Raw genomic sequence first — 26,099 nt, 5'->3', positions numbered from 1 at the left:
GGCAGCCCCTGCCCCGCTCCGAAGTGCTGAAGTCCGACACAAAGTGGCTCCTTTTTGGGGGACAGCAGGTGCTGCCCCGTCCCCTCCTCTCCCTGGCCCGGGCCGGCCCCGGCGGTGCCAGCGGGAGCGTGCGGAGCTGCTGGAGCGCGGCTGCCGCCTCGCAGGTAGGGCCCGGGGCCCGGGCTGCRCGCCTCGGGGCTCTGCGTGCCTTCGGGGAGGCCTCGCGCCGCGGGCAGGGCAGTCGGGCCCCTGCGGGCCGCAGGAGCGGCCGTGCCGTCCCGGGAGAGGGCAGGAGCAGGGCCCGCATGGAGCAGCTGGGCTGGGCAGAGCCTCTGTGGAGGCCGGGGCAGAGCCTCTGTGGAGGCCGGGGCAGCGCAGGGCTGCGTCGCTCCCGAAACCCCTCACAAAACGGCCTCCTCAGGTAACCCTCTCCTACCCAAAGGAAACCATTTTATATGCAGCGTGTTTTGCAGGAGAACGTGTTTTTGTAGCTTCGCGACTCTCTCACATGGGCTCCTCACCTCGCTTGGGAGCAACGCCTGTGTTTTCCTTGCGTCCCAGTCCCGTTCAGACCGCCCAGCCAGTCGTCAGCGTTGAAGGGAAAGAAAAAGACCTCCAAAAATATTTCACATATAAATATTAAAAATCTAGCGCCGCGCATTTGTGTGAATACGCTTTTGTAGCTATAATGTGCCCTCGTTATTAAATGAAGTACTAAATTTAGCAGAAGAGCTGTCAGCATGTTCCAGTCAACATGTTTTAATGACTGCCAAAAGAGAAGAAATGCGAGAGGTGTACAAATACGAAGCAAAATGAAGTTGACTGTTCCGATAAGCCTTCGCAGCCCAACACGTGAGGTCGTTGCTTAAATCAATCCGCTGCGTTGGTTTTCTGCTTTTAATGGGCGACAGAAATACTGACTCGCCTCGGCCAAGGAAGTGCACCTTCGGGGCCTCGCTTGGGATGTTTCTGTCCATTAACACCTCCCCCATTAGCAGCTACAGCTCCTACACGTCGAGATCCGTGGCGGGGCCATTTCTCAAGGCAGTTAATGCGTRCGTTGCTAATTCTGTCTAATGGACGTTTTTAATCAAGACGTCAGGCCAAATCAAGCACCTTGCAGAAGTGCAAGGAAAAAAAAGGGAAAAAAGGAAATACCTGCATCACTGCCTTTATCAATCAGATTTCTAATCTTGGGAAACAATTTCCCTCTTTAATCCAGGTTTGTTTAACAAGGCCTGCCTTCATTAAAACTGTACAGGCCTCTCATTTTTTTTTTCTTTCAAGGTGTCTTGGTAGAGTCATTCCTTTATTCTGGCTGAGATTGATGTTAGCGTCCATCCTGCTTGCTCGTGCTAAAATCCTGGCTCCCACTGGCAGACTTCCAGTTCTTTTTCATTCCCTCTTCACACTTCCTAGTCGCTTTAGGAGGTAGCATTTGCGGGTGAGAATATGAAAAATGCATTCTGAAGTGGCACCAGTTGACACACAGCTCAGATATGGCCCTGAATTTCAAATACTATTGATCGTTAACCTGTGAATAGATTTTTATCACCCCACAGACTTGCAGGCAGTACCACAGAGTGTCTCTGCTTTACTTTGAGTTAGCTTTTCTTGCCTAACAACTGGCTTTTAGACCTGAATAGGACCCAAGAGTCTGGTTCTTACTTGAAGGAAGACGAGGCATTTCAATGACTGCATGTTTTCCAGGTATTTCACCTCCATTTTTTTTCTGCAGGCTTCAGTTGCAAGTGGAAAGCAGGACTTTGATACGTGATGGCCACCCACCAGCTGTTACAGACGAGGCAAAAGAATAAATCCTCCAAGGTAAAAAGCCTGACGTGCAACGGTGCAGCCGSTGTGGTGCTCAGTTCTGAGGCTGTGCCCTGTGGGCTGAGAACTCTTTCTGTTGACTGCACTATCTTTAGCTGGATGAAAAAGCAGGTATTTCCAGCTTAATGAATCCAGGAGGATACAGCATGCAACATGCAGCTTTGACATGTCTTTCAATAAATAAATGAGGGCTCATTAGGTGTGCTCAGAGCCCTATTAGCAGGAACACACAAAAAAAGAGCTATTAAAGGACTAAACTTTGTATGCTTTGTACTGACATTTTTCCACTTAAAATCACAGTGTTTAGTACTTAGAGCCACCACAATCTCCAGCGTGGTTAGCTCTTTCAGTTTGTAGCATGTACTGGGTACAGTTCTCTGATAAAATCACTGTGGGAGCCCAGTCCTTGTATGGTGGCAGCAGGCTGGGTCTGCTCTCAGATGTCAGAGCTGTTGAGGTCTGACACTTCTGTCTAGTGCAGGACTTTCTCTTCTTACCACTGATTCTCAGAAGCACTTTTGACCATGCCAGTGACCCTGTAGCAGTTCTTTCATGCCACTTAACATGATGCTAATAGCTCCAGCCAAAGCTGTGGTAGGTGCTGGGCTTCGGTGTAGCAGCAGACACTGCCCCAGTTGTGGCCCTTGTTTGACTCCAATTAACTTTGAAGAGCTGAATTGACAGAAATTATATATATATTTTAGCATGGGTGGTTTTCTGACAGGTACCATTATTAGTGCAGTGGAGGAGGTGGGAATGTGCCACTGTGACCCGTGGGCAAGGGAGGGATCAAAATTGTCTGGATCTGAGTAAATGTTGTGGGATCCTTTGATAACTAACCTTAAAATGCTTAATCCCACCCATGTTAGGCATGAATCCTCTCTCTACATTACATGAAGACAAGAGAAATTTTAAAATAACTGAAGCTACCTTTTCTTTTTACCTGCTAAGAGTCATTTCCGTACCAAGCTAAAACAAGTACTGTTTTTGACTGTGCCCTTTTATTCTTTTCCAGGAACCAGTGTTGTTCCCCAGCAAAATTACTACTGAGCAGCAGTCTGTGGTGCTGGTGAAAAAGCTTCTGGCTATCTCAGTCTCCTGTATAACATACCTGAGAGGGTTATTCCCAGAGAGTTCGTATGGAACTCGCTATTTAGATGGTAACATTCTCAATTTTTGCTGAATTCTGGCTCCCATTTGCTCTTTTTTAGCCATAACCTGCTCTAGAGATGAGCTGCCATATGCTTACACATTCAGTTGCTTGTAGGAAAATTGCTAATGGGTCTTCTTCAGCTCCTGAGGCAAACAGCGGTTCTGCTTCAGAGAGAAAGCTCAGGAGACAACCTGGAGCTTTTGGCAACTCTCCCCCCTCTTTTTCTTTCTTTTTTTTTTTTTTTCTGCTAGTGTTTCTAGTGGTTTATAATCATTTCTCATAGATTGTTGCCAACCCTGTGCATCAGGCCTCCAAGATAGTGGAGTGGGTTGAGAATCAGTAGTTTAAAAAAGTGCTTTTGTCTTGAGAACTATCTCACATAACCACRCATGCTTGTGAGAGTGTCTCCTTTAGAAGAAAAGTTAGATTAAGGCTGTGTTGTCATAGGATCACAAGAATTAATGCTGCTTTCCACATCTTTATGTTTGCACATATGAGATGCCTTAGTGGGGTGTGAGGTGTCTACCCGCCTACCAACTCATTTCCATGATTTTATTGAGATGGTTATCCTGAGACCTGGTCACAGGTACGTCATGGGCTTTGTTGGAATTGCCCTTGCCTCCACTTGACTTTTGATCACCTAAAACTAAAAGGCCATTAGACTTTCTAATCAAATTTCAGGTCTTTCAAGTACCGTCTTCGAGCAAGAATGTTAACATCTGTCCCGTTCAAGCTGTTTGTTGCTTGGATCTTTAGGTGTCATTAAATCATCTCTTTATTTGGTAGCTGTATCAGTAGCAGGAGGGAGTTCCCACTTGCAATTCCGAATATCTGAAAACAGAAGGAATCCAATGGAAAAAGTAACAAAAATTGTTTATTCCAAATGCAGGCTTCACTTCGTTTGATTGTTGGTGAAGACTGAATGCGAAAGTGGGCGGTGTTGTTAGCAAATAACAGAATGGATGGGAATCGAGAGTGGGGGAGGGAAGAAAGAACGGAAGTTGATGCATTTTGAAATCAAGCCACTAACTCTAGCACTTTCGCTGGGAGAGCCTAGAGCATCTGAGGAAAATCTTTGACATTTGAAAATGCAGCAATAAGCCTGTGTCAGCCCACCTGGGACTCGGTGGAAAACCACCATTTCCGCTCAGGAAGAGCTTCCAGATAAAGCATTTTATCCAAAAAAGGGAGGCTGACTGCCTTAGTTTCAGTGTTTGCCCAATAGCTGTGATAAGGATTTGAAGTATGTGCTAAATTTGGTTTTGCAGACCTCTGTCTAAAAATTCTCCGAGAAGATAAAAGCTGTCTGGGATCATTGCAGATAGTCAAGTGGTAAGTGAGTAACAGCGAAACTAAGACAAGATTGTGCTGAATAGCAAGACATCTACCCTTTACATTCTTTTTCTTCCTTAATTTGAAAACATTTTGCCCAGTAGTGCAGTTGGATATGCCAGCGCAGCTCCCACTGCTGCAGCGTGTGTGTTTGCCCCTGTACCTAAACAAGAGGTAGTTGCTGAAAAAGGTGGTGTGAGTTCAAGGTTTGTTAAGTGTTGACTTTAGTGAGGTCACGGTCAGGCCCTGGAGCACACACAGGCAATGCAGGTAGGGAGATTATAAATAAAATTTTGGAATGTTTCTGGTTTTGTTTAGTATTTTGTAGGGGTTTTTTTCCTTCTTAGTATTTCTTTTAACATGTTTCCTATTAYGTACAGTATTTTATCTCCTTGGAAATCGTATATCTAAGGACATTACAGTTTCTTTGTATGATAATTAAAATGTATTTCAGGGAGTTCACATATTCCCAAAAGAAGCATAGACAGGAGATTTCTATGATTTGGGGGAAAAAGTTAGCTTAAATTAGCTTATCTTTGTTTGTTACTGTTTGACATTGCTGTGGCCAGGAAGCACCCGGTGCAGATTCCTTGATTCCAAGAGTAAATATCTGACTGATTCTACGTCATGTAATATTTACTACCTTGAGAAGGCCCTCATCTGTAAAAAAAAAATACTTCAGATAAATATTTGCAAGGCCAGACCCATGAAACTGTTCAGATTGAAGCTTCTGTCAAGCTCTATACATAGTCAAGGAGAAGAGAGATTGGAAAGTGGTCTGGAGAACTAAAATAGAGCACTGAGCAGAGAGGCACTTTGAGTCTTTTGGCAAGCCTTGGATCCTTGTCGTTGTTGGGATTTGGCCCAAGGTGTGTAAGCAATGCATGGATACAGAGGGAAGGTAGTGACTTCTTGAGGATTGACCTGGAAAGGACTRTACAAGCCCAAGATGTTTCTAGCTTTGTAATCTCAAATTCAGAAAGTGCACACTTTAAGCTCTACCTAATATATTTGTGTTTACCAAKCAGGAGATAAATATCTGCTGGTTAATATATGCTGGTTAATATGAACACTTCTTTTTTTTCTGGCAGGATTCAGGGTTGTTTTGATGCTTTGGAGAAGAAGTATGTAAGTTTGTTCCTGATTTCTTATAAAATACAGACAAAATTATATTTCCWTTACTGCTTTGTGCTTTGCAATGATCTTGCATACACAGAAAMCATATTTACAGCTGTGGTTGCCATGCCTGCCATGGGTTCCTGCCTGTGAGATTCAGGTTCATACTCCCTGAGCCCAAATCTTGGCTGCTGTTGATCTCTAGACTTGTCTACATGATGAGTGAAGTGCTTTGAGGCCTGAATGGGATTCCCCTTAGTTCTGTACTCTACATTCGCATTCTTTAAGGTCTGGATAGAGGCACTGCCAGTCAGAGCACATATCTTGAGCACCATGCCATTTTCCTTCAGACAGGTTCCTTCATGCTTCTGATTTCCTCCATCTCCTTTCACTTAGTCATTGCCCTTCTTCTCATTTTCTTATCCTCTTTAACCCTCTTAGCTTTCCTACCTGAGTTCAGATTTTATTCTTTTCCTCCATTTCATCAAGTGATCTATGTAGCTTATTTTAGGACAGCATCAGTTAGCAAGTCATCATATTCCCTGCTGATTCTCACACAGAAAAAGCTCTGTAGAGGAAAAAGTGCTGGTTGCTGTCATCTCTCTCAGCACTGTTCATCAAACCAGCTCTCATCTAGATCAGATGAAGTGCTGGTAGTTTCGGCCCTACTGATCAGATGGGTTCTTATACATCAGTACAACTGTCACTGTAGATGAGATAATTTGAAATGTTGTGGACTCAAGTTATCATTTGCTGACAGCTCTAGGAGGGATTTASTCTGCCACTATTTCTGAGTGACATCAATCAGTTGTTACCTGACTAGGCTTAAGGAAAAAATTAGATACTTAATAATGGAGGTTATTTCATGATTGTTTGCAAGAGTAKCCCCAAGTATAGTTTCTTGCTACCATGTAAATTAAATGCTTTTGCTGTGCTGTATACCTGAGAGCCCAAGTTGAGCATCCACCAGTAATTGAGAGGGAATGAAGAGGATGCAGGGAAGTGAGATTCATCMTAGCAAGATTTCTGGTACCAGAATGGCTCTTGTATCAGTTTTCAGTAAGTTTATGTGCAATTGCAAAATAGTTTTAAATTGGCCTTTGGAGATTGTCAGAAATGGTTGCAAGAGGCAGCTGTTTTCTATTTTCTTAGAAAAAAAAGTCAAGCAAACTGGCCACTAGGTGTTGCTGATGCAGTGCTATAAAGGATACATATAAAGACGATTTTTGACTCACGGTTTGTTGAATTTATCTATTCCTTCACTCAATAGAGTGTGAACTCTATAGAGTCTACTCTCAATCTGTAGACAGATTTTGATATGTCTCCCTTTTTTTTCCCCTTGATACTGAGGTTAATACTAACTCTGTGTTTTGTTTTTTCTTTCTCCTTAGTTACACATTGCTGTCCTAGCAGTAAGTAAATGAATGCAATGCATTTTTTTTTCCTCCAGAGTGCTCAAGAGAGATAATAGAACTAAGGTTGTGTCAACCCATTAACGTCTTTTGTAAAGGGAAGTAAAAGTGTATTTGTCTTTTTTAATGAATGAGTGACCTTTCTTAAATATGGTAAATATGGACTTTCTAGTCTGTGTGAGAGCATTTTCTGAGTAATTTAGGCTTCTGATTCTGAGGTCTTGCATGCATCTGTAACCTGCTGGAGGCACATTCACGTGCTTCACATCATTGCTCCCTGCAGAATCTTGCCTCCATCCTTGTAAGAAGGAAGCTATGTGTCCTGTCCATTCCCTCTCCATAAGAGTCATCTGCATTAATCCGCTTGCTGGCGTTATTAAGGAAGTTCTGTAGTAAACTATTAAGCCTCCAGATTTTGGGCAAATTATTCCTGTTTTTTTTTTTTGCTATTGAAGAGGTCACACAGTCTTTTGCCCTGCTCCATGGTAAAACACCGATAGGTATTCTGTATATGGGAGGCATAATCTGGGTAGTTAAATCTCAGGCATGAAGAGTGAGCCTGTGAGGATCGGGATGGGAATTTGCCTCATTCCTTCACAATTGCACAGGTGAGTGTCTCCCACCTTTCTTTGAAGTGGAAAGTATTGACTGCTGATAGAGGCAGGGTATTTCTCAGCCATTCCTTTTTCCGATCGCGTGTAACAGATAGTACAGTGGATGTCGTAAGATGAAAATAGCATTGTTTAATCACTGCTCCGTGCTAACCAAGGGGAGAATGTGCTCACTGTACTTTCTTGTAACAGATTTACACCAATCCCAAAGAACCGGAGGTAAGAACAAGTTTTAATTAATCTTTGAGGCAACAAAAGGCACGGGTGAGTAGATTTGTATTCAGAATAGACTTGTGGGCTTACATTCTACCCTTCCATGGCTGCTTGGTGACCCTGTTTCTCTTCTTCTGCTCTCACTCCTGAATGGCAACTCAGTGAGCTGGATTGTGATCAAACACTCCTACTGAGCGCTGTGCTGTGGGCCCATCTTGGGCCTCAGAGAGCAATGTTAACAGGCAGCTAATGGGCATGAGAAGAATTGGGAAGTTCAAAACCAGTCTATTTTGAACCACCCTTTTAACAGTCCTGTTAAAAGGAGCTCGTTTTTGGTGCAGGGAGGTTTAGGAGAGAATTTCTGAAGCATTTCTGAGCTGGGATGTTTATGTCCCGTGATGCATGTGCTTTGCTCTTCAGTGTCCCTCTCCACTGTGTTTCTGTCTCTCTTGTTTTGTCTACATGTAGCCTGTGGAAGACAGACTAGATAGCGTAATATATAAACAGAGGTTCTGCATCCCTTCTGTCTTCATATAGCAAGAGCTGCAGAATTTTTGCCTACCAGGTTACAGTTCTGCTGCTTTCTGCTTCAGCGTCTTGGGAAAGAGGAAAGAATTTAGCTCACAAGAATGGCTACCAAGGCTGGCATTTGTAAAGTTGACTTGGAAAATTAAGAGCTCAGTTTCCAATAATCAACCTCATTGTCAGTGATAAAAGGGAATTATAGGCATGGAAATGGGCTGTGATCTATYCTTCTCTTGTGTTGAATTAGTCTTCATAACTATTTTCTAAACTCATAGCAAATCATTTACAATTTTCTTTCTCTCTCCCAGAAAACTCTGAGATTTCTGTGAAATTTAGAAGCTTATAGTCTTTTGAATATGAAATTTTGCATTTTCTAGTAAGAACAGCCCTTGAAGCCCTTGTCTCTGTACAGGACTCCAGGCCAGGCAGCCCAGTAATACTGCACAACCCCTGAGGCCTCATGTTTTCCCCCTTAGTAAGGGATCATTAGCTGGCCCCAGTGCCTCATTAGACATTTAGGTAAGAGAGTGAAGCCCACAGAGGCAGTGRAAGGAGGAAGAAGGAAATTTATATATATATTTTTTGTGATTCTTTCAGTGCTTGGTAAATTGTATTTGTTAGGGAAGTTTGCCAAAAGCTGTGCCATAACTGAGTTAAATCTTTAGTTATGTCATTAAATTAATGCTATGGTCTGATAAAGCTAAGACATGATAGACACTTCAAAGTTCAATGCATCTTCTAGACTTGTTAGTGAAAGACCTGTTTGTTTTTTTCCCTATCTCTAGACAGTGACTGAACTGTATCAGTTCAAGTTCAAGTACAAAAAGGATGGGCCCCAGATGGACATCATCAGGTAATGGTCTGGATTTACTTTTCAGATTTACACCGTGAAAACTGTATTTTATTGGAGAAGAAACTGCTCTTTATGATTATAACACGTAGCTGTCTGAGTCACTAAACAGATTTAAATATCATCAGAGTTGAGGACATTCACTCCACAGGATGTGAACTCTTGAGCTGATGAATAGAAATGCCGTTACACAGCACACTAAGAAATTTACAGTAGATCACAACTGAATTAAGGGTCGTTTATGGAAGCTATGCCTAATCAGTGTAGCACTGCAGAAACTGGCACAGTTGAGTTTGCTGCAGTCTCAGCTAATAGTGTTCTTTGAGTTTGTCAAGAAAGCCTCGTGCTTTCAAAAGCAGCTTTTCCATGTTTCATCACTTTTGCCAAAATCCCACACCCATGAATTTTTTCCTTGAGCGTACTCATATCGTGCTGTTCTCGTCTTGTGTGTATGAACTGGGAGATCTTCAGCCAGACATATCTGAATTAAAGCTGCAAAGTGCATGGTCAGAAGCTGCAGCTCTTTGCATCTTTTCTGTAAGTTTTATATAGTTCAAAGCTCTGTTTAGTAAATCTCTRTTCTGTGTAGTGTAAAATAAATACTGTCACTGGCCATTGGGTATAGCCACAGAATGGTTAAGGTTGGAAGGGACCTCTAGAGATCATCTAGTCCAACCCCCTGCACACACAGGGACACCCAGAGCACGTGGCACAGGGTGGCATCCGGGTGGGTTTTGAAGACCTCCAGAGAAGGAGACTCCACARCCTCYCTGGGCAGCCTGGGTCAGGGCTCTGTCACCCTCACAGTAAAGAAGTTCYTCCTCACATGCAGGTGGAACTTYCTKTGTTTCAACTTACACCCATTGCTCCTTGTCCTGGGCCACCAGGCTACCGGCCAGCACCATGGCCACTGGCCACCACTGAGATCTTGGCCCCTTCCTCCCTTCATTCCCCCTTCATGTACTTATACATATTAACCAGATCACTTATACATATTAATCAGATCACTCCTCAGTGATCAGATTAATCAGATCACTCAGTGATCAGATTAATCAGATCACTTCTTAATCAGATCAGCTCTGCTGCCTTTAATGCTCATCAGGAAACAGCTCTGTAGCACCCCTCTGTAGTGTGCCATTTGCTGCTCTTTCTCTGAACACATCCAAATGGTTCATTGTACCCATCTAAATTGTTTTCTTTTTGGAAAATACTTGTTGATTGCATCTGAGTCTGGGGTGTCCTGTTCACCACGCTATCTGTTACAGCTTTGAAGCAGCTTTCAAGTGTCCTTRCTATACTGAGGGAAAGAGAAGATCTGAAAAATAATATATGACTTTTGCATGTTCTGATTTTTTTTTTTTTTGCTCCACTTTATTAAGATGAGGCACTGACTCCTGGTAATAACAACAGTCTCCCAAAGGAACGCAGCATGCCTTGATGTCCCTAGTGCTGACCAAGAAAGGGCTGTGCTGTTTCTGAAAGGGCTCTGTGCAGTTTCCACAGTGACTGACACTGTGAGGGCAGCATCCTGCAGGACCTGCAGTCGTTAGTGGACTGACTTTCTGGCACTGGCACTGCTGATTGAGTGAGAGTGGCATCACCAGTGGCATCACCTGCTTTTGATAAAACCGCTTCTATATACCTGCAAGATTTATTGGCACAGGAAAACTTGGAATTAGTCATTCCACTTTTGTGTTTTGTCTCCATCCTCACATCTGCATGGTAAAGGGAAATTTTCTGCCAGATTTCTGCTTTTTATGTTGATTTTATTTTTGAGTTCCTCACCATGAGGAGGAACTCATGGTGAGGCCCAGGCCCTCAAAGAGGTGCAATTCTCCAGCTACTACCTTTTGGCATCATTTCTGGTTCACATCCAGAATGTTTTTCCCATACAGGTACAGTACCTCACCTCTTAATTCACAGGAGATACCATCACTTTTTTTTTTTTTTTTTTGCAGATATTCTTTGCCCTATCATCCCCCTCCCACTGCTCCCAAGACTTGCAAAGATGATGTATCAGGAAAAAAAAAAAAAACAATTTCTTCCAATTACTCTGATCTAGTTATTAACCAGCAGTGGTCCTCTCACTTGATGTACTAGCAGTTTTCCTCCATTTCTGAACATACAGGATTTCATTACTAGTACAGTGGGTTCAGCAAAGAGTTTCACTTTTGACAGTAGGGAGTCTGCCAAACTATAACCTATTACTCTGTGAACACCAGCTGTTCAATAAGATGAGCCTAAAAGCTTGAGCTAGGAGAGCCTGTCCATCTTAATGGAGCTGTTCCTTACGGTGACTTAGTCACATTCAGCCWGGGGATTCTGTTTCTGCCATCTCAGATTGCTTAGTGGAATAATCATGTGGGATGATGGTGTTAGAGTCCATCCGGCCTGTGTGTTAGGTCACCTGCCTGCCAGTGGCTTTTCAGTGGCATTTTTTGTGATGTAGAAGCTACGTTTTAAGACCTCATTGCAAGTCAACGAAGTGTGTAGGCTCTTTAGTCACRGAGTGATTCATCTAGTCTGGCTTCAGCTGTTGAGAGTTAGCTGTATGGTCTGAGCTGCTCATCTCATTTCCCACTGTAGTCAAGAGAAACAAACTCCTCCGGAGGGCGATTCATCCCACCTCTACTGTACGTTTATCTCGGTCTAGACTGCTTGCTGAGACTAGCCAACTGGCATTTGGATGGGCGAAGGAGGTGAGAGGAATGCCCCTTAGTCACTTTTGAAAAATGTGCCTCGGAACTAGTTTTTCTTATATGGCATTGGAGTGAGAACATGCAATTCACTTCCCTTAAAACTGCAAAATGGACTTGAAAACAGCCACTGTGATGAATTGGCTTTATATGGGCTTCTCACCCCATTCCTCTCATTCCTCAAATTGCTTAGGTGAAAAGCACTTGTTTTATGGTCCTTTTGATCCAATTTAATCATGTTTAAACGAGTGAGTCATGGCGCTTGTATAATGGGGTACATTGCCCCAGCTACAAAATCTGTTCAAATGTAAATGCCATACCTCTGAGTTTAGAGCTGTTGTTTTGCTGATGCCACCACATCCTTGGAATCTGTTTCACTTCCCTGTTTATTTAGAAGTTGCATGAAGGCATTGTACCTTTGCTGCCGTTGGTTTCAGACAATTCCATGGGTGCTCTGTGTTTGTAATTAGGTCTTGAATATTCACCACTGGGGTAAACAACTCTGATAGTCTTTTTGTTTCGAACGACATTGTTGTTCTTTTTCAGCAACAAAATGAACTGCGTGAACAAGGTGTGCAGTGAGGAGGTTAAAAAAGCCAGCAGTCTCCTGATCCGTAAACTGTACCTGTTAATGCAAAACCTCAAGCCGCTGCCCAATGACATTAACCTGACTATGAAACTCCTCTATTACAATGATGGTAGGTGGAGAACAGAGTATGCTGTGGTGAAACCTTCCATCAACTTCTATGATAAACCCAAGCCCGTGTTAAAAAAGAAGTACAACATAGAAAGGTGAAACGGTAGAAAGTATTATGATACAGTGAGAAATGGTGTGAAATATAATAATGCCTTCTGACAAGCTGGAGTTGCAGATGCCTTTTAAGAAAGATTTCTGTTTAAGAACAGGTGTGCAGCGTGAAAAGGAGGTATCTTCTTTTCTTGTAGTTTGAGAAACAGATATACTGTGTTAGATGGGTTTTACTTCAGAGGGGCGAGAACGTTGATGCTATCTTAATGTCCTGAAGTTATTAATAGTTATTAATTCTTTGAGGCTCTTGGCCGCATGTGCTCAGTTCCTTTTTTTTTTTTTTTTTTTAAATTCGGAATGAGGGTCATTATGAGATTTGCCTTCTTGCCTAGCAGTCTGCAGACTAGAATTCCCAGCCTTTCCTTAAGGCTGGAGCCTTTGACCTTGAGTCTCTCTGGAACCCCTGAGCTTTTGAACACTAGACGGGAGGCTTCTACAAGATCACTAACCTGTTGCACGTTTCCAGATAGCAGCCACACAAGCCACRGAGCATTCTCAATCCGTTTTAGTAAAAATTTCCTTGGCATTCTCCCTCTTCCCCCAAAACCAGAATATTTTTAGGAGCTGGCCCTACTACTAGGTATAAACTGGTTCTTTGTGCATTTGAGAGACATGGAGCCTGTTTTCTCTGACAGCAATGTGTTCTTCTTCCCTGTGTAGTAACTCCTGAGGATTACCAGCCGCCTGGCTTTAAGGAAGACAGCAGCTGCGGTAATTTGCTCTTTGATGGTGATCCTGTCAACCTGAAAGTGGGGTCAGTCTCCACTGGATTCCACCTCATGAAAGTGAGAGTAACAACTGAAAAGAAGAGAATAGGGACAGTTGAAAGCAGGCTGCTGCAGAAGAATGGCCCTACGGAGATCTCCCATCRAGGATTAGACTGTGATGAAGAGGAAGAGGAGGGAAGCCCAAAGGTATTGAGATAGCTCCGTTTGGTTCTTACTGGAGCGGTAGTGTCTAGCTAACGAAGTTATCCTAAAAAAATAAGCATTTTCTAACAATCCAAGTTATAGCCTCATCTAATAATGGTTTCAGCTTGTGGTAGAGTAGCCTATTGAATGCTGAGGCTGGGATTCCATAGGCATCAAATGACTTTCACCCCAGCATTTCCACTCACTTATGGAATCAAGTATGGTCTCCCCAGAAGGGGGCAGCGATTGTATGGAGAGACACAACAYATATAGACACTTCTCTACAGCCAGGCACAAAATGGAGACCATAGCATGGAGTGCAGCCTTTCTCCTTGGCCTTTCTCTGGGTTAAGCAGCATTCCACTGTATGTTTAGGTGGGATTCCTCCCACTTACCCTTAGCTTACCCTTAGCTACTTACCTTTAGCTATCTAAACTTCCTGCCTAAACTTACCCTTAGCTATCTAAACTTCATTGAAACAAAATCTAACCACCTAAACTTCACTTACCCTTCGCTACTTAAACCTCGTGCCTAAACAATTCTCTAGCCTCCTCTGTGCTTCTTGTAGGAGATACCTCTAGCAGGCAGTTAAGATCATTTCTTTAGGTGTCAAGGTAGACTTGAGATTGTCCCCTGATTGAGTCTTATTTCAAAATGACAGAGAGCTTGAACCAGTAGCTCAGACCTGAAAATTACATTTTAGGTAGTCAGTGCCAGGGAACAAGCCCCAGTGTAACTGACTTTTCAAGGCAGGAAGCCACTTAGGACAGAATTTTCTGAATTTTCTCAGTAAATTTCTTCTTATGAAAGACTTCTGACAGCTTAGGTGTAGAAAGACCTGGGAGCTGAGGGATCTTGAAAATCTCATTCCTATTAGTGCTGAATTCATGGATTTACCACTTAGGCCTGTTTTTTTAGGTTAGGCTATTAAGAAGAAGCATCATTTACTTTACAGAATAACCCTCTCCCAACCAGAGCAGATTCAAGTGGGCATGGAGAGGACAAAAATGACATGCATCCAAGCTGGAAAACTGAAGCATCTTCTTTTTGCCTTCGGGATACAGGTAAAGGCTCAGTTTTGAAAATGAAGGAGTTTGTGCTCATAACATCCTAGCGTAATATTTTGAAATGGTTAAACAGAATTTGTCAGACTGTTTTAATTTTATATCAGATCAGATTGAACTATACTAAAGGGCTCCTTGTATATATTTGTTTTATTAACAGATGTAGTCTTTTTTTTAATGAATAATTTTCCACCTCTATTCTTAGCCTTTTTTTTTTCTTCCTGATATGAAGAAGATATATAGTTCGTCAATTCTGAGTTACATTATATACATTTTTGCCAAAACTCTTTTCCTTTAGTGGTACAGWTTGATTTTGCTAATACTATTTCTATATGAAAACGAACATGAACATGCGTGAAGAAAGCACCCTCTCTGTCACCTCAATAAATCTGCCTTCTGATATGCCATGTTACATTTGACCTTTGAGGCTCAAATATAGCTTGTGGAACAATACCATCTAGTGACAAAATGCTAAATAGCATTCCTGGAATCTCCAAGCAGTAGAATAAAAAAATTGGGTCTACCTATAGAGTCACCTGTTTAGGTCTTTCTCCTGCAGATTGCCTCATGTCTAATAAGGAGTGAGCTCATATTGCCAAATTTTACGTTACACATATAGATCCCACTGTGGAATCTCTGTCCTTAACATCCTGCTTTCATGAAACTCTGAACTTGGGACACTTGTGGATCTCTATTAAATTTTGTTAAAACTGTCTAACTAGGTCAATAGTTACCAGTCAAGGGATAGCTCCCTTCTTATGTGCACAGAGACACACACACACTTACACAGAGTGTTTACTGGCATAAGCCATGTTTCTTTAGGAAATGGGACTGCAAAATGAATTAAAGTATCAATAAATGGGTAGGTGTTGCTGCAAGTTCACTTGATGTTCAGATGAACATGCTGAAATTTTAAAATTGCTCTTGAAATTATTTTGAGATTTCCCTGTAAAATATTGCTTATGTTTCTAGATTTTGTTTCAGTGAAATACAGGATTTAGCCTTTAGAGCTATTTTTGATATGATGTTTGGATCGTAGGTGGAGAGGAGAGGACGAGAATCAAAGAGACAAGCAAAACGTGTTGCTCAAGGGCATCTCCACAGGTGAGCAAGTTGAAATGGCTCTAAGATATGCCATGCTGGTACACACAAATTAAATTCAGCATTGGCACAACCAGTTTGTTTTACCTGTATGCCTCTTTGGATTAGGGTTCTGAAATCCCTACCCCATTGTAAGGGTTGAGGGCTGTGTTGCATCTGTTGCTTGAAATAGTTTTCACCTCTCCTCTCATGCTTCCAGACTGTCTTTACGGATGAGTCACAGGTGTGATTGGATCTGGCCCCTCTTGGGCTATCCTCTAGGATATCCTTGTCCTCTGGAGATGTTGATCTTGTTTCAGTGGTTACTGGGGCAACCCAGAAAACTAGCATGGACCAGACATGTAATTTTAGATAAATAAAGTTATGTGAGATTAATTCCATCCTGASGCTGTCCAGGCCAAACCCTGAGTCAGAATCAGAGCTCAAATTCGTGGGTATTTGCCGAGGTTTGTTCAGTGACAGAGCAAATCTCTGAATCCCACTGGAGTGACTTGCTGTTCCCATGCAAATTAGTTGAAAATCTTGTGAGCCTGGATGTTCAGAAATTACATTTTTGCAGGGTAAGTTAATGAGAGTAGGAAATTCCTACTAAAATTTTCCCTGCTTCTGTTGAAAAGAATCATGGGGTGTCTAACGCAGACAGCAACTGGAGACTGCAACTTAACGTGTCATTCAAAAGGCATCTCTGAAGTATTTGCCTTGACTAGGGATCTTAGAAATGAACTTCTGTGCCCAGGCTGGTATTTTTCAAACTTTAACCACATTTTTTTTTTTTTTTTTTTTTGTCACATCCTCCAGTTTCCTTCTGATCATTGTTTATTCTGTCGTCTGTGTGAAAACAGGAGCCTTTTCTGTTTGTAGCTCATGGCTGTGCCACTGAATCATCCTCTGACATTCTTTCGGTCTGTCATGATTGTGATCAGAGCACCAGATACCTCCCTCCTGCTGCATGTGAATTTCATTAGAATACGGGAGCAATAGTGAGAGTTTCTGAAGGTGGTGGAAACAGTGTTAGTACTGAAAAACGGAAAAGTCACTTTATCCATTGTATGCTTCCAAAGACTTACAGACAAAAAAGAAAGAAAAAAAAAAGCCTTCTGTCTGGCAGAAGGTTTCTCTATTGATTTTTTTGTTACTATTTTTAAAACCAGCATGTAAAAGTTGGATAATACTTTGGTCAATTGAGGAAAAGTTTGAATCAGGTTACTAGTTAAAAAGTGCAGATGATTATGGTAAAGCCATTGCTAATTAAAATTCAACATTGCTTTCCATATGAGAGCAACTTTCCCTTCTTTTCTGAGGAAGCAGGGAAAACAAATGACCATTGTGTATTCCGCTTGTATCAGGAAGCCAAACTGTGGAGAGAAGTTTGTCTTAAAAATGAGGACAGGTGGGTGTGGATGGGAAGTCTAAGTCAGGTGTTATCTAACAGGGTCAAATGTAGGTTAGATGGATGAAGCCGTCCCTTTGGGGTGTGAATGAGAACAGTTTGTTGATGTCCAGACTATAGTGCAGTAAAGCAATGCCATTTTCTTACTGGGTAAATGTTCAAAGAAACTCCTGAAGCTATAACATAAACATTGAGGCCAAGATTTCCAGAAGTAACTAAAGAAATTTGGAGTGTCCAGGATTTGGGAATCGGTATGAGGATCTGATATTCAGAAAGAACTGAACTCAGAAATGTGGTATCCACAGTCCCAAGCAGCTTTTAGAAGTCTAGAACAGCATGTTACCTGCTCTTTGTCTTTCTGGTTTGCTCATCAAAAAGAAAAAAGGCACTGGTGGAACTAAGTTAATTGGTCATCTTATAGTGCTTCAGTAAAAGCAGGAATTAGTGTATTAAAAGCTTTATGTTATCTGTAGGATATGGATGAAACAAAGGATGCCTACCTTCCAAAGGAGAAAAAGCCATTCCTGTGCAGGTAGAACGGTCTTTGGACTTTCCAAATGGCCATGGAGATACTCTGACAGGGAGCCTTTCCGACTGGAGAAAACTTTGCCTGTACCCAACCTGCTCGTTACCTGCAGTCTATTGATGATACTTAGGATCAAGTGAGAGATTGCCCTTTCCCAGCAAAACATCTCTGCGCTTAATCATCCAGAGTTAGACACCAGCATGAAAATTAGCCTACTCTACTGCCTTCAGTAGAGTTTTTCTGATTGCATCAGGCAGGGGTTTAGCCCACTGTGCTGCCCRTATGTGTCCTCCTAGTTGCCACTGGTGTTCTAGGAGTTGCAGCCCAAAGAGCTAGGTAAAAGAGGGAGCTGCTGCATCCTGCACCGAAGATAACATTTTGAAGGTTTTGGCACACTCCTTTACCCTCTCGGAAATCTTTTAATGTTTTTGTCCTGCAAAATGTTTTTTTGTCAGCTTGGTCTACACATRAGCAAACATGTTACGATGGAAAGAGTTTGGAATGAAATAGTCCTAGAAGATGAGTAGAAGCTGACCATGGGGATGTGCCTGCAGATTTTATCTCACAGCATGATGAAGTTCTGGGGTGGCTCTCAGGGCATGGTCACACATGGTCACACACAATGAATAATTGAGTTGCCTCCAAATTGCCTCTGATCTCGCCCTTGCCAGAGCTGGAAGCGATACGGCTCCATCAGCAGAGCACAAGTCACCTGTCCGTGCTGGGTGTCTGGCTGAGCATCCTTGGCCGGGCTGGACACCACACTTAGGCTGCTAGACCACTTTSGGACGTTAGGAAGTGCGTTGGCACTTGTCCTTGTGTGGATGTAGTGTTTTTAGCTGAGGGTAGCTCAGGGGTCTTCGTGCTGCAAGTCACTGTCTGGTATAGGTATATTCCCAGCATATAGATAAGCTCTCTTTGACTGCAGCTGTCTAAAAGTTAGATATCTAAGGAGTGGTTGAGATGCTGAAACGTTGTAAATCAGCGCAGCTTTAGACCTCTGAGGTAGCTTGGCTGGCTTCTAGCTAGTGCTCCCTAAAGATCCAGACCCAGTGCAGGTGTCCTGAGTACCTGGCCATCCCCTCTTCTTCTGAGAGACTGTGTCAGGGCTGGAAGCTGGTGTGAACACAGGCTTTCAGGGACAGCACGTTCTGAGGAGCATCTGTCCCTATTGCCAGGCAAACCGCTCTTAAAATTGCCATGACAGAAAGCAGTAAAAGGGTGAAGTCTGCCATTTGCAGAACAAGAGGAAAACATTTTTCTGTGGCAATGTCATTATCTTGAACTTTTGCAGAAAAGAAAAAAAAAGAAAAGTTTATCTCTAACTGTCTATCAAGAGAACTGTATCTGATGAGAAGTTCCCAGAACATTTTCTGCTCCAACACAGCTGAGGCTACACAGACCCAAACAATGAAGAGAGAAAGATTCAGAGATGAGCTTGCCTCTCTCCTTCCTGTTAGCTCAGGCCATTACGGGAGGAGTGAGACAGTGAGGTCAGGAAATTCCTGACTTCTCTCAATTTGCATCAGATCCTTAGCTGTATCTTGGGGCTATTCATCCTTTGCGTGAGTTATTCCTGTCTAGCATACAGGAAACAGTTTCCTAATGATCTCTTCATTCAAAGGTGAGGCTCATGCCCTTGGTCAGATCTGGTGTGGTTTAACCCTTGTGCCCTCTAATTCCCTTCCAGCCACTCCAGAGACATCTGTGGGATTAGCCAGAACTTCGGCACTGCCTGAAGCTCCTCGTGCACATGTCAGCAGCCAGCTGCTCCACAGAAATCTTCATAAATTAAGATTGGCAAATCTCATATTTGGAGCGGGGYGGGGACAAAGCTGGGCAACAGCGAGTAGCCAGAAGGAGTGACAATYACTGTTCACCAAATCAGTTACAGTTCTGTACAGTACAGTTCTAGCTTTATGAGGAGAAGTCTTCCCGCTTTGGGAAGCATATTGGAAAACTGGGTTGTGGTCCTGCAGGCCAAATGGCTAGCACGTATTTCACAGTCTGACTGAGGGCTCCGATGGAGGTTTTTAAGGAGAGAGATTGGTCTTCCTCAGTTTTTTGKTTTTTTTTCTTTTTTTAACATTCTGTGTAAAAATCTGTTCTTTAGTACTTTAATCACTACACGAAACACTGCAAAATAGAGAGCAGGTCTGTAAGACTTCCAGTTTGCTGAAAAGGAAATTGCATTGAATGTCAGCGATTTTGACTGTGWACTTTGGGAAAGGAAGACGTCTCTTTGCAGTCAGCGATGTCTTGGCATGGCTTCCTGGGGGACACAGGCATGGCAAGTTTCCACAGGAGCACCACAGTGAGCGTCTTTCATTCTTCCACCTGCGTAAATTGGCTTTCGTGCTAACCAGTATGATTCTGCTGTAGTTGTGTAGATGAAAATCAGGATTAATTCCACTGATGTCAGTGCAGTAGCTTTTCTGGAAATTGATACGAGATCAGTGCTGAGCGCTGCGTTGGAGCTTTTGTCCTCTGTGCCCCCTTCACAGAATCACAGCATTGCTGAGGTTGCAAGGGACCACCAGAGACGATTTGGTCCACCCCGCAAGCTCAGATCTGAGTAGAGGAGAGAGCAGGTTGCTCAGGATCATGTCCTGTCAGGTTCATAGCCTCCCTGCATGGCCCATTCCAATATCTGATCACTTTTAGAGTCCAAAAGTTTTTTCTTACACTTAAATAGAATGACTTGTATTTCAATTTGTGCCCATTTCCTTTTGCTCTTTCGCTGGACACCACTGAGAAGAGCCTTGGTTTTGCTGTGTTTTGTGAGCATGGAGCCGCAATTTATCAGTGAGCAGATAAGAACTATTGCCCTTCAGCCAAAAAAAAAATGTCTGTGAGGGAAGCCTGAGGTTTGGGGGACTGCACTGAAGAGCCACTGGCTTCATTTGTGGAAGTGGCAAGCATTTGCTGTGCTGTTAAGTCAACGTTAGCTGCAGCTGAACTCGCAGGATGCATCATGCCCTGGTTCTCTCTCTGATTAAAGTTTCTCAGCGATGATAAATATCTCCTGCAGATACTGTTTGCTACCATGACAGCTGAGGATCCGTTTGCCTTATTTCACGAGTCAAATCTTTCATTCTTTCTGACCTTATTCCTGGACTGGACTTCTTTGACATTAATGTGCTTGCGAACTTGTCAAGATAGTTGCAAGACACCTCAGCAAGCAAAAAACTCCAGGTCCCCAACAAAGGGAGCTCTGCTGAGGGCATCAAATTTGCAAAGTGCCAAACCTCAGCACGGGGCAGGCCAGGGACAAAGGCGGGACACAGTCAAATGCTCTTATGCTCTTTTAGCTTTTCTGCATAGAATGGGAAGCAAAACACATGTCAAAAGAGCAGTAAATTCACTTCAATTTATGTTGGGAATTTTTGGCCAGAATACATGGGGACACGGGATAGAAAGCTGCAGAGCACAAAACTAGGTTTTGACTTGGCCTATCTAAGAATAGCAGTATAGCCATGGTCTGCTCATTCTRTTTCATCCACCAGTCTGTCTTGGGAAGGCTTTAATCTAAATCTAATCTATTTTTAGCCTGATATCTTCTCCAGACAATGTGCAGCTGTCYTGTTAGTTTTATGCCAGAAATTAGTAACACTTGTATGATTCATAACTTAGCTGTAATCTCACTAAAAATTTCTATAGCAAAAATTACATTTTTTACATGTAGCACAATATCATAGAACACGTGAGTTTCAAAGTTGGTATGCTCGTGGTGTGGCCTAYATCCAGGACGAGGCCTTGGACTGAGGGCTGGGAAGTGGAAGATCTGTTCCTGACTTTGCTCCGTGATCTGAACTTGTCCTCCCAGCCCGTTGTCAATATTGTCCCTTTCCAGGGAAAGGTTGGAAGGGCCAGGGCTTGGTCCTGCATACTTCCATCTGGCTCCATGAGGCCTCCAAGAAGCCAAGGGCCTGTAGTGGTTGTGTAAGACAAGAACAAACAAGCAAACAAAAGAAAACACCACAAAGAAACAAAACAAAACAAAACAAAAAAACACAGAACATTAATGGAGCCCAAGCTCTCACATCAGTTACTCTACGGCAGGCACCCCAGTGCATGTGAGTAATTACAACTAATCAACTTCTAGAGGCTTTGGTTTGTGTGTTTAATCAAGGGGAGGGATTTCCTGCTTTATACCACATTGTTTAAGAGGTTTACTTTCTGGTTAAAGGCAAACAAACAGGCATAGGATCTGACACAAGCCCGTTTAGAGCCACAGTTCTGGGGAAGAAACTTGAGTGTGTGGTTAAGGATGGGACGTGGAGATTGCACTTGGGGTCTGTTCCTGGCTCTGAATCTCTGTATGAATTTGCATTAACTTGCAGTTGGCAGGAGCAGGATGGGACACGTTGCCTTCAGTGAAATACCTGGTGGTTTTGACGTTTAACAACATCTCTTCAATATACAAATCATGCTGGTCTAGATCACTTGGTGACAGATTTTATGCAGCAGAGCCAACTACCTGGTGAMGACGAGACAAAGTGAAAAAGTACTTGTTTTGTACTTTACCAGAYAGCTGTGCTGCGTAAGGTCTGTTCCTCAGCAGAAGTAATAAAAGCACTAGCTCTAGATGCGCAGCATAGACCGAAATGGGAAGGAGGGTTTTCTTATTGGGGTGCCTGAGGCCTCGGGACCRGGGATCGTTGCTTTTGCTTTCTCGTGCGTGCAGACCCTGCAGCCGTGTCAGCCCTGGAGCGTTTGTGGACGCAGCGTTTCTCCCCGCTGCGCCCTTGACTTCAGAAAAGGAAGCAGACTGCTTAAAATGATGCCAAGGAGAGGCAAGTAAATAACTGCCTGAAATGCCAGTTTCGGCAGCTGGATATCAGGACAAGAGCTGTAACTCTCAGACCCACTCGTCACTCTTTCCTCAAGCAAATACAGCTCGGACAGCACTGGATGATTTGTCAGCTTRGATTTGCAACATGAAGCAGAATCTGCCTGTTTCCCTCTGGCAGACTCTGTTTTCCCCTGGTTTTATTGAAAGGAAGTTGTACTTTCTGTGTTAACCAATATTGCGTTGCTTACAGTGAAGAGGAGGGAAGAGAGGGAAATAGAAACAGTTTGAAACCTGATAGAGAGGAGGCCTGAGGTTATTTCAAACTGTTTTGCTGTTAATCATTATCGGTGTTATTTCATTCATTAGAAAGCCCATCACTATGTAGAGATTACCAAAACCTCCTCCCAAGGACAGATAGAAAGGAAGCCTTGATGACGTGTGTGGGGAGGTCTGTAATGACCACATTTTGCAATCTGGAGACCTTGTGCTCATAGCCAAGATGTGTTCCAGAATAGCTTGTTATCTACGTCTTGCATTTATCCTGCTTCACTTTCAGGATCCCTCCTGCTTTTTGGTGGAACCAGAATAAACTACTCCTATTTTAGAACTTTATCAGCACTGATTTACCTCTTTATTCAGCTTAGTTTAATCCGAATAGACTTTCTTTTCTTGGCAAACTGGAAGCGGAGCACTGTGTTATGTCCCTTTACTTGAGTTTCAGTCGGAGCAAACCAGGTTACGTCGCCAGACTCCGCACATTGTCCTTCTTGGGAGGGTGGGAACACAGGTTACTCCCTGCAGCTCAACACTGTTTTGCACAAGCCATGCAACTATGTCGTGTGGCAGTGAGCATAAGGGATTTGGGCAGTTAAGGAGGACAAGTGACCGTTGCGCTTATCTGCGTGTCCAGCTATTTGTGCTCTGTCTGATGTATGTGTTCTGTGCCATTTGCCCACATGTATTCTGACATATACAGCAGTCTTTTTCAGTCCTTCCTGATTTGCAGGCCCTTAAATGTTTTTGAGGAAGGTTTCTGTTTTTTCTAGTAAAGAAAGGCAAGTCTCTTGAGTAAAAACCTTGCTTTGCTTGGATGTTTTCTGCAAACTGAGATGTACAAACACAGGTACTATACTCTCTGTCTTCTGTCACTTCCAGTGAAGCTGTTCCTAGAGATCCCCTTATGTTTAATATTTGTGTGATTATCTGAAGTTGGTGAAAAGGGCTTCTGCCTTATAAGACGATACATTTCTCAAAGACCTTGCTTCTTCTATTTCTCTCAACACTAGGGAGATGAATACTGTTCCTTGTGCCACCAAAAACATTCCCACTTCCTGAATCTGAACCTGTTGCTTTCACAGGTCTTACAGTCCCGATTTCTCAGGATTTCAGTTTTCATTTCTTGCCTCATCACTTTTGTGGAGAACAGGATAATATTAGACAAACCCAAGGACATCCAGGAAAAGAGGCTCTAGTTATGGAAGTTGTGTTTTCTTGACTCATGTAGCAGGAGTCTGTACCGTGAGAATGATCACTCTTTCTGATGGTTCTTACAGATAAGCTGCCTGAACCTTGCGTTTAGCCAGGAAGAGGTAATAGGACCCAAGAAGAAAAGGAAGGTCAGTGAACCAGAGAAGCTGCTTCTGGAAGGCAGGAAATGATGTTCGTTCTGACACACAATACGTTTTAGAAGGTGTGAGTTCTTCTTATTGTCATCTCACTAGTAAAAGCCTTTACTCTGTTCTCATGTTTAACTCTCCACGTTCCACATGTATTTTTGAATATTTGTCTAGTGTAAACTTTCGGTTGCAAGGAGACAACAAGCAATGGTATTTGTGACAATGTAGATAAACAGTATTTCTTGTTCTAAAGCTGAGGAGCCATGATTCCATATGAATGGTGTCTGTGTGCTTCCTTTTCTCTCTCACACACACACCAACACACAACCCACTGGCTGAATTTGCTCCTYTGTGGCTGGACAGTCCTGGGCAGTCATGAATATTAATAGCAGCATTTCAAGATAAACTCTGAGGTATCAATGCCTACGAACAACCAGTCTCATGATTCTTTAGACAGTGCTTAACTTCATCGTATCTACTATTTCCGGAGCATAGATTTTTCTTCAAAAAACAGGTTTTTATCTGTATTGAACACAGAGATAAAATAATCTATACGCAATTTCTGCTGTTGCTGAATGTTTTCTTTTCTGACTTTGCAAATAGTGTTGCTATGACTGTATTATCAGCTTATTTTTAAAGCAGCAACCCATCACATATCAAGGGGCTCAGACAGTTACATGATATAAATCATATTGAAATACAGCAGTTCTGAAACTTCGCTTTGATAAAGGTAGCTTATTACTGCACGTACAGGTAAGGACATTCACAACAATAAAATAAGGGATATAGGAATACATTGGAAGAAGAGCACTGTGTGTTTGGTGTCATGGAGATTACCTGGCATTCTGTCAAGACCTAAGGGATATTACTAGAGTGAGAGGAGCAAAATGGTCTTAACTTGTCTTACGCATTTTTAAAAGTTGTTAGAGAACAGCAGTTCCATTACTTTACACACACAATAAAAAGAAATGTGAACAACAAAGGTATTGAAAGGCACCCTCTTCCCAATAGTTTTGATTGTCTAAAACATTCAGGTCCTACAGTGACAGGGAAGTACAAGTGCTAGAATTCCGCAGTTCTTTGCCCCAAAAATGTAGCCTATCTGAAATAACCAGAGGCATTGCAACACAGATGCAAGGTGTCTCCTCAGTGGCCTATGGCAGAGAGCAGCAGAGACGACCGTGAAGATCACTTAGTGAGTATCTAACCCTCACACGTAGAATCACAGAATCACACRTGGCCTTGGCCCTCAGTGCCATCACTGCACATAGCAGCTTCCCTATTAGGATTAATGTTAATATGAGGGTGTCTTCTTGTGATGGTGCCCTGGCATTTGGGAACCTCTCCACTCTTGTAACTGTGAACCTTTGCTTGACTGGATAAAAGCCCCTGGAGGTGTGGATTTACCTTACTTGACTAGCTGACCTCAGTTTAAACCCAGATTTCTTGTCTTTCTTGTGCTTTCTGCTTTTTTTTTTTTCCTTTCTTGTACTTTTACTGTAGTTGATCATCAAAGAAAGAATCAGAAGCCAGACTAGGACCGGCTTACTGAGAAGAGATAACTCTTTAACTCAAAAAATCCTAAATGATCAATTGAATTTTGCGGCTGACTGAGTTATTTATTATTAAAAAGACAGTACCAYAGTCGGGCTTGCTTGGCCCAAGGCAAACAGACTACTGACTATCCCTGAGCCTGCAGCAGTGTCTGGCAGGTTTTGTGGCCTGATGCCTATTTCACAAAACAGGTAGAACATGAGAATTCTCCATTTTATCCTTGTTTTCAGTCCCGTGTTCTCATTTTTGCACCTGTGGCCTAATAAGCCAGTTTGTTCACATGCCAGAGCAAACCAGAATTCTTCGCTCTGCCCAGATTTTGTAACCATGTGTGCTCTCACGCCTGCACATCCACCGGGGCGCTGCGTTCGTCACAGGCCAGCAGCAGCTCAGGACCTGCCTTGACCTAAAAGTATGGCCCTGCTGTGACCAGAGGGTTTCCCCTCCCTGTTTCTCCAGCCCAGTAGCTCCTACCTGGCCCTTAAGGCTTAACCTAGTGGTGGGTCATGCACACAGGAGAAARGTGAGGCTGGGATTAGGGCTGCACGAGCAGCTTAGCACCTTAACTTGCTCTGTGCACAGTGGAAAGCACA

General features: G+C 42.9%; 1 protein-coding gene across 1 annotated transcript; it reads left to right on the top strand.

Moving 5' to 3' along the window:
• Positions 1–109: 109 nt before the first annotated feature.
• On the top strand, positions 110–24,434 carry HORMAD2 (HORMA domain containing 2). The gene is made up of 13 exons (XM_026040191.1): positions 110–164; positions 1,739–1,827; positions 2,849–2,993; positions 4,255–4,318; positions 5,410–5,446; positions 6,826–6,846; positions 7,650–7,676; positions 8,981–9,048; positions 12,288–12,439; positions 13,210–13,463; positions 14,416–14,524; positions 15,564–15,628; positions 23,890–24,434. Exons 2-13 carry the CDS (start codon positions 1,777–1,779, stop codon positions 23,992–23,994), a joined length of 1,098 nt encoding a protein of 365 aa, XP_025895976.1. The 5' UTR covers positions 110–164; positions 1,739–1,776; the 3' UTR covers positions 23,995–24,434.
• The last annotated feature ends 1,665 nt before the right edge of the window (positions 24,435–26,099 follow it).

This window comes from Nothoprocta perdicaria, unplaced genomic scaffold (genome assembly GCF_003342845.1).
Source record: "Nothoprocta perdicaria isolate Ctin4 unplaced genomic scaffold, notPer1 scaffold_250, whole genome shotgun sequence".
Classification (NCBI taxonomy): domain Eukaryota; kingdom Metazoa; phylum Chordata; class Aves; order Tinamiformes; family Tinamidae; genus Nothoprocta; species Nothoprocta perdicaria.
This window is presented reverse-complemented; position numbering and strand designations above follow the sequence as displayed.